Here is a 9,149-nt window from a genome sequence, read left to right as displayed (position 1 = left end):
TATTTAGAAGTAGAAAAGAATAACTTTATTGCTTTGCCAGGCAAAGGGGGCCACAGTGGGCTAATGCCCTCAAAACTGTGTGTCCCGACCTGGAGGGGGTAGTGAGGACTTTTATAGTAATGGTTCAAAGAGGCCGTGATCAGCTTGTGGACATTGTTCTGACTGGCTGGTGGGGAGGTAAGTGGGTGTCAGCATCATCAGCCTTCTGGTTCCAGCTGGTCTGGGGTCTCCGTGATTGATGGCAGCGTGCAGTTAACTTCTCCCACCTGGTGGGGTTTCAGTGTTGTCATCCGAAAGCTGGTGGGGAGGTCAAGTCTAGCAGCTCGGATGTTGAAAGCAGTCCATCGCTGTGTGCTGTTTATCACTGCAAGTGTTGGAGGGTCTCCTGTAGAGGCGGGGGACGGCTGTGTCTCACCGTGAGAACAAGGACACTGGCAGCACAAGTTCTGTGAAGGACTCCTTGGTGTGAGCCCTCCCAGAGTCTGCCATTAGCCCCACCCCAGAAGTGCTTTTCTCTTTGCGGTACGCGGGCCTCTCACCGTCGCGGCCTCTCCCGTTGCGGAGCACAGGCTCCGGACGCGCAGGCTCAGCGGCCATGGCTCACGGGCCCAGCCGCTCCGCGGCACGCGGGATCTTCCCGGACCGGGGCACGAACCCGCGTTCCCTGCATCGGCAGGCGGACGCTCAACCACTGCGCCACCAGGGAAGCCCCAGAAGTGCTTTTTAAGTATAAACAAATAAACTTCCTCCGGGGCCTTGGGTGAGTATTCAGAGAACTGAATTAGCCAGAAGATTTCAACTGTCAACTCTCCTTCTTGTTTAAGCTTGGTAATAAGTTCTAAATCATTTTAGTATATGTGATAAACGGAAGTCTTTTCGTGAATATTTATTGTCTTATTTTGATATAATTTCCGACTTAATGAAAAGGCAAAAGAAGAGTACAAAGAACTGCCGTGTAACCCTTTACCCTGAGTCACCAATTGCTTGCATTTGTTTGTTTTGTGTTCATTCATTCATTCACTCTTCCCTTCCTTCCTTCCTTCCTTTCCTCTTCCCTTTTTCATGTCTATTTTTTTTCCTCAGGATCATTTGAAAATAAGTTGGAGACATTTGCCCCATTATTCTTAAATATTTCAGGGTGTATTTTTAATAACAAGGACATTCCCTCTCCTTTTTTTCTTTGTTTTTCTTTTATTATTTTATTGAAATATAGTTGATTTACAATGTTGTGTTAATTTCTGTACAGCTAAGTGGTTCAGTTATACATATATACACATTCTTTTTTTAATATTCTTTTCCATTACGGTTTATCACAGGATATTGAATATAGTTCTCTGTGTGACACAGTAGGACCTTGTTGTTTATCCATTCTGTACATAATAGTTTGCATCTGCTGACCCCAACCTCCCAATCCATCCTTTCCCTAACTTCCTCCTCTGTAGCAATCATAAGTCTGTTCTCTAAAGGACATTCTCTCTCTTAACTGTAATACAGTGATCAAAATCAAGAAATTTAATGTTGATACAACACTGGAATTTAATCTATAGGCTGTATTTAGAAATTTTTAATTGTCCCAGTAATGTCCTTTATAGCTATATGTGTGTAAACATATGTGTGTGTGTGTGTATGTGTGTATATATGTGTGTGTACACGCAGTTCATTCTGAGAATGACTATGTGTGTTTATTTTTCTTGATCTAAGACCCGACATAGGGTCACAATTTCATTTAGTTGCCCTGTATCACGTCTTTTATTTTAACCATTCCTGAAAATTTTTTTGTCTTTCTTAACCTGGAAACTTTTTAAGAATACAGAGCAATTACTTTCCAGAATGTCCCTCCAATCTGAATTAGTCTGGTTTTTCCTCACGATTAGGTCCAGGTTTAAGGTCGTTGTGTTTTACGGTTTTAAAAGGAACGGTGATATTTCACCAGTGTACATTTTTGGGATGAAAAGATGAGGAGAACGTCATGCTGCATAGATGGACATGCGTGGAGGGAGGTGGGTGTAGCGAAACTCGCATAAGAGGTATTCTGAGGATGCTTGTTTGCAACAAGTAAATAACTATATTCTCCCAAAATAATCCTTTTAGGGAATTCACTCGACTAATAGTGAAGGCAGGTAGATCAAGAGTTAGAGCCTTGCTATTCCCTTGAAAAGAAATCAAGTGCAGGCAGAATTCCTTCTTGTGTACAACAGAAATAAACATCTGAAGAATGGTCTCCTCTGTCTGGGGAACTCAAAATTTCTTGGTACCAGGAAACATAAACAGGCATCCTGCTCTTTTGTTGTAAAAGAGTGACTGTCTCCACATAAGACCAACATGTAAGGTGGAAGATGAAAAATGTAACCTAGCATCTAAATGCTGAGTTCTTTTCATTCTGACAATGACCAGGCACATTAAAATTTATTTGTAGTCTAGATATGGGCAATGCCTTTCGTCATTATAAACACCCAGACTTTAAAAATGAATTACTTTATTTTTTAGTTTGAATATTTTATTTTTTATCGAAGTATAGTTGATTTACAATGTTGTGTTAATTTCTGCTGTACGGCAAAGGGATTCAGTTATATATATATATATATATATATATGTTTATGTATATATGTGTATATCTATATTCTTTTTTATATTCTTTTCCATTATGGCTTATCACAGGATATTGAATATACTTCTCTATGCTATACAGTAGGACCTTGTTAGTTATCCATTCAATATATAATAGATAAATGAATGACTTTTAAAGCAAATGATAGAAAGGACTGTGCTAGTGATGTGAAACAACGGAGAGGGAAGTAAATGCTTTTGGCGTAATGCACAAAATAACTGATGGTCTTGAACGTACTAAAGTTTGAAAGTGACAAGAAAGCGTTAATCCTTTTAAGCAAGTGCCTAGGGTATACTCTGGGAAAATCTGACTGAATGAGTTACTGCTAAGCCTAAAATTAAACTCCTGGCTTTTTGTCTGGCATACGAACTGTTGGATCACATTTCTTTTCACGGATGGATACATTTTTTTTTTTAATGAATTGAGAAAAGAATCCCCAGTGGTTCCCTTTGTGTGAAGAAAAAAAGATAAATATTAGCTAGGAAAGGTCATTTTGGTTTCCAGTATGTGGGGAGTTCATTAGGATGGGTTCTGATAAATTATGCTGTGTACTTCTTTCCTATAACAGAAGGTCACATTGTGCCCTTGGGTGGACATCAGGACAAACATACTTAATAAAGTTGGAGGATCTGGGAGATGACTGTTTTCCAGTGGTTTTTTTTTTTTTTTCCGAATACCTTACAGTTATACAGTTATTCAAAGCCACTTCCCTCTAGTAGCTCTAATGACTCAAGGCCTCCCCTGTCTCTCCTGTAGCCCCTAAAGGATGGATCTCAAGTCTATCACCTAAAGTGGTCTCTAGACAAACATCTGTAATTATATTCAGGGGCATCCAAAGAAGAGAAGAATCTCAGTTGTGCTTGGTGGTGGATTTGTAATGGGTTCCACAGGATTCAATAGTAATTAGACTGTGTTGCAAGGATAATTTTTACGTCATATTTGCAACTTAAATATTTATTGTTGCCCATCATTATTTCTCTCTGATCTCCAGCCCTGGGAGAGACGTATTTAATTTAGCAACATTAAAAATGGGTAGTTTCGTGGGGTTGTTTTTTTTGTTTTCTTTTTCTTGAGATGTCTTTTGGTTTGGAGTCATCTGAATCTTTCCTGAAAAATGTTTTCACTGAGTAGAAAAGTCCTTTTAGGTCTGTGCATTAAAGGACGGTGTTGAGTGTCAATTATGGTATTAACAAGTTTTTCTGTGTTTTGGTATGGTGTTTTATGTTGGAAAGATTTTTGCCTTCTGCCTCCCATCAACATTTTTCAAAAAGCATCCTTGCAAATTGTTTTTTTTAATTTTTAATTGAAGTATAGTTGATTTACAATATCATGTGAGTTTCAGGTGTATAGCAAAGTGATTCAGTTATACATATATACATATCTATATATGTATATATATTTTTGTATATATATATTCTTTTTAGATTCTTTTACCTTACAGGTTATTTCAGAATATTGAGTATAGCTCCCTGTGCTATACAGTAGGTCCTTGTTGGTTATTTTATGCATGGTAACGTGTCTTGCAAATTGTTTAGCATCATTAGGTTTATATCACACAAACATAGGAACTCAGATCTTCACACTGGCTTTTCCACTGCTCTGTGAACTTGGGCAAGTTGTAGAACTCTTGGGATTGGATTACCTCCAATTTCATTTTCGTCGCATGGTTAATGAAATGTGAGTGAAATTTTGCATCATGAATGGTTTGGACCGTCTGTCAACTTGGGGATGCCTTTGCTCTGGGGGAATTTCTACTTTAAAACTATATTATGTTAACTAATACGTGGCTAGTTAATAAGTATAGAATTCTGTATCTTCCTCCCCTCCCCTCCGTCTCTTAGGACACTTTACAAACGTGGATGTGTTTGGCTGTCTACCGCTTGCCTGAAAATGCAGGGCGGCATTGTAAAAAAGCCACAATTTTGCTACTGGAAATCTGCATCATTTCAGCATTAAAATGCTAATGGATTCCTGTCTTTTTTGTTTTTTAAAATAGGTCTTCCAAGCTAAGATAAATTTTTGGAACTGCAGAATTGGTCCTAGCTACCGATGGGAATTTGGAGTCATTCTGAAATACATCCTGGAATAATTGTGTTTGACTGGAACCAAATCTTATGAAGTCTCCAAGGTAAAATGATTTTAACACATACCTAGAGATGATATCTTTACGAAGCGTAAAGAATTTAGCCAAACTGAGTATCTTAGAGTTGATGATCCCTTACAAAAGCCTTCTTTTTATGTTGAATTTTTGGGAATTTGGGGAGTTTAGAAAATTTTAGCTCTCATCTTTGAAATTATTTCAGTTTGTAAAGCGGTGTTTCAGCTATTCAGCAGGGTAAATGGTGATATTTTTAAGGTAAACCAATTTTGTTTTACATTTGGGCAAAATTGTTCAATGTAGCAGAAATTGACATATCACAGTGGATGTAGTAGGTGAGAAATCCTTTTCCTGGTGGAGGGGGTCCTAGATTATTGAATGAAATAAAGAATCGTTGCTCAATAGCTGCCCACTTATCCGTAGGCATTCCTCTGGGGAATCATAGCTATTGTTAAGTAAATACTTAACTTATAAATACTTTAGGCCCTGGGAACTTGTAACTATTCACCCCGTACCGGTATGTAGAATTGTCCAGGAAGAAGTTAGATCAGGAATTATCACCCGAGATTAGGAACAGTGGCCCTAGAGACTTTTGATCTGGGGTTTGCTATTGGGATCCAACCAGGAAAACAGGAACCATCCTGATAATGTGGAGCAGAGGGAAGTGAATTCAGGGAACTGGTTACACATGTGATGGGAGAGTCAGAGACGTTAAAACAGAAGATACAGAGGCAGCCCAGAGATCAGCAACAGCAGGAAGCTTCTGCCATCCTGAGGCTGGTGGGACATAGGAAGGCAGTACTGCTGACCAGTGCTTAGGGGAAGGGACCTTCAGCGGGAGCTGGATCCATAGTGGGCCCTTCTCTTGGAAACTGACACTGTGGAGGAGAAATGGCCACTCCATAGAACCTACCAAGACAGAGAAGGTGGGGAGAAATACCCTGCCCTTTCCCTTCCACCCTCCAGGCTCCAGCCAGGGTGTCCTATTGGTGAAGCCCAGCCAGGAGCCAGGTGATTCAGGAGGGTGGGAAATGCAGTGTATAGGTGTTACCCAGGGGAAGGGGAAAGAATGGTTCTGAGGGCAAAACAGGCCCAGGCTGGCATAGAGTTTATATTTGAAACCTCTTCCCATGACATTTTAATGAGCATGGCACAGGCTTTTCTACCTCAGAGGATGAGTCTTCTCTTGAGGCTGATTCTCACAGCCCCACCAAGTAAATTATGCATATGCCCTGGAATCTTCTGTCTGAAGATGGACAGTAGTGGTCTGTGATGCACTGCCCAGAACCCCCTTCAGGAATGAAGGATTTATTCCCTCAACTGTTGGAAGTATTACAGAAGATGGCCTACAGCTTCTTTGAATCGTCCTCAATTCAGAGAGCCTCCTTCTTGCTGGGGGACTCGCCCAGTGATCCAGTGGTTAAGACTTCACACTTCCAATGCAGGGGGCGCAGGTTCAATCCCTGGTCAGGGAGCTAAGATCCCACATGCCATGTGGTGTGGCCAAAAACAAACAAACAAACAAAACGAAGAGCCTCCTTGCTGAAGATTTAAGATTTTCCCTTATGTACAAGTATAAAGGCCTGGGCCCTCACTCCAACTTGGTACTGCGGAGAAGGGGCGTCTGAGCTTTGGAACTCTCCATAGGGTTATCTGAGGCTGTTTCCTCCTTCTGTCCTGCCTTGTTCGCGCCCCTTCCCTTCCACAGGTGATTCCCCCTAGAGCATCCTTTAAATAACCCCCTGCTCATCAATTTCCATCTCACAGTTGGCCTCCCAGGGTAACCAACCTTTGAGACTCAGATCATCTCAGACATACTCTCCAGATTTGGTAAACTCCTTTCAGACAAGTTTAGGTGATGCAGTGACTGATAAACACATGGAAACTGAATTTCACTTACACTTTAGGTGGGAGGGAGTATGGCTCACCTGAAAGACCTAGTCTGAATTTAGAGACTCTAAATTGGGTGGGGCACCGTGGTTAGAGGGAGGGTAGCCAACCCACCAAGCAGGAAAAAGTGGAGGATAGAAAAGTTAAGAAGCCAGTAGGAGACCCGTTGTTTTAAACTATTAAACTTGGCAGATTTGTTACACAGCAATAGAAGCCTAGTACTCCATTCATCTGACTCTTTGAAAGTTTGCTTTTTGGGCCACTAATTGCTACAAACTGGAAACCAGGGTACCTGGTCCAGCTTGCAAATGTGTTTTGTTCAGTCTGCACTGTGAGTTTTTTTAAATTTATTTAAAAATCTATTTATTTATTTTTATTTTTGGCTGTGTTGGGTCTTCATTGCTCTGTGTGAGCTTTCTCTAGTTGCAGTGAGCGGGGGCTACTCTTCGTTGTGGTGCGCGGGCCTCTCATTGCGGTGGCTTCTCTTGTTGCGGAGCACGGGCTCTAGGCGCGCAGGCTCAGTAGTTGTGGCTCGTGGGCTCTAGAGCGCAGGCTCAGTAGTTGTGGCGCACGGGCTTAGTTGCTCCACGGCATGTGGGATCTTCCTGGACGAGGGCTCGAACCCGTGTCCCCTGCATTGGCAGGCAGATCCTTAACCACTGCTCCACCAGGGAAGCTCTGCACTGTGTTTTTAAAACAAAGAAAATGGGGCTTCCCTGGTGGCGCAGTGGTTGAGAGTCTGCCTGCCGATGCAGGGGACACGGGTTCATACCCCGGTCCGGGAAGATCCCACATGCTGTGGAGCGGCTGGGCCCTTGAGCCATGGCTGCTGAGCCTGCACGTCGGAAGCCTGTGCTCCGCAACGGGAGAGGCCGCAGCAGTGAGAGGCCCGCGTACCGCAAAAAACAAACAAACCAACCAAACAAACAAACAACAAAGAAAATGGAATTACTTGACATATAAAGTGTGTAGACTGCGTATCAGAAAACGGCTTTTCTTTAAAAGTCGTTCCTGGCATCACTTGGAGCAGCTGCTCCTAGATAGGTCTCTATACTATCTACTGTTCACCAATGCTTTTGACCCAGGCAGGCTCCACATTTATTTGGAGATATTTGAATTTTTCATCCTTGAGTAGAGGGATAAGCCTTTGTAACAATTAGATCAATAACTGATATTGGGGTTAACAGCTGAAATTTTAAAACATTATCGGTGAGATAGAGCATCTCATTCAAAAATTCAGCAAATGTGGAATTCTGAACCTGCATGCTTTCCCTGTTAGTAATAAATTAATAATCAATTTCCTGAAGGGAAAATGTAATTAAACAATAGCACCTCAAGCTCACATAGGCTTACGTGTATATACTTTGCCACCTTTCAAACTGATCCTAGGGTTTCTACTTACCATGTGTGTGTGCCCAGGTGGGGGAGACAGAAGATATGCTTTGTAAAATTAAGGCATGTGCAGGCCCTTCAAAGCAAAGAGACCCTATGTTTCCAGGTCAGTTTAAAATTTTCAGGGTTTCCAAGGCAAGGGGCAAAAAGATGTCAAGCTTTGAGTCCCTTTGAACACCGTGCTCTTCAAAGATAATCGTAGAATCTTGTCTTACTGTGGCTGCTTCAAAGGCAGATTGAGTCTCAAATCAGGGAGCAATACGAAATCTTTCAACAAGATCTATTTGACTAACTTGTGAGAGGCCACAACCTACTTCCCAGAGTGTGATGTGGGCACCAGGTACCCAAGGCTGTGCCTTCCCTTGAGCATGGAATCATGGTTCTGGTTGAGGCACTGTGCGGCTGACAGCCATGGGGTGGCTAGACCCTTCCTTCCAGGATTTCCTCAGAAGCTTTGCCTCTAGTGTTACCCAAACAGGGATCCATCCCCATGGGCCATGTCTTTATTGTCTGCCCATGAGTGCTTATACATCTTGTGTATATGAAAAGGGGGTTCCTTTGATCCTCTGTGGTGGCTCTTTTATCCTAAATACCATGAGCCATGTGCCAGGCAGAACCTAGTATCACTGGAGTTTCAAATGCCAAGAACTCCAACTCTTGCTTGAAAAAGTTAATAAAAAAAAAAAAAAAAAAAAAAGCAAACATAAAAGTTAATCAAGTGCTATCTAATTTCCCTATAATATCAAAAAGGGCAGAAAGTTAGGGAGGTGGGGGTGGAATGCATACTGGCTATTTTCTTTTTACTTTTTTTTGGGGGGAGGAGTTGTTTTAGAGTAGACCACACAACCATATCTGTGAACTGAATTGTCTTTGAGCAACTGTCTGGGTACTGTCCATTCATATGAGGTGAAGTTTATTTTTCCAGGTTTATTGAGATGTAATTGACACATAACACTGTGTATGTTTAAGGTGTACAATGTGTTGATTTAATGTTTGTCAGTTGCAAAATGATTCTCAGCTACCACCTTCCTACTATCACATAGTTACCTTTTTTTTTTTTTTGGTGGTGAGAACATTTTTCTTAGCAACATTCAAGTATATGATATAGTATTATTAACTATAATCACCATGCTATACATTAGATCCCCAAACTTGTTAATC

At 41.5% G+C, this 9,149-nt stretch overlaps 1 protein-coding gene across 1 annotated transcript in view; it reads left to right on the top strand.

Annotated features, from left to right (window-relative positions):
• The first annotated feature begins 4,722 nt into the window (after positions 1-4,722).
• TAFA4 (TAFA chemokine like family member 4) overlaps positions 4,723-9,149 on the top strand; it is a 140,503-nt gene continuing 136,076 nt past the window's right edge. The window contains exon 1 of the mRNA XM_007447672.1: positions 4,723-4,736. Within this exon, the coding sequence (XP_007447734.1) occupies positions 4,723-4,736 (14 nt within the window). The remainder of the gene's footprint in view (positions 4,737-9,149) is intronic.

Source organism: Lipotes vexillifer, unplaced genomic scaffold (assembly GCF_000442215.2).
Source record: "Lipotes vexillifer unplaced genomic scaffold, Lipotes_vexillifer_v1.1 scaffold1008, whole genome shotgun sequence".
Lineage (NCBI taxonomy): Eukaryota > Metazoa > Chordata > Mammalia > Artiodactyla > Lipotidae > Lipotes > Lipotes vexillifer.
This window is presented reverse-complemented; position numbering and strand designations above follow the sequence as displayed.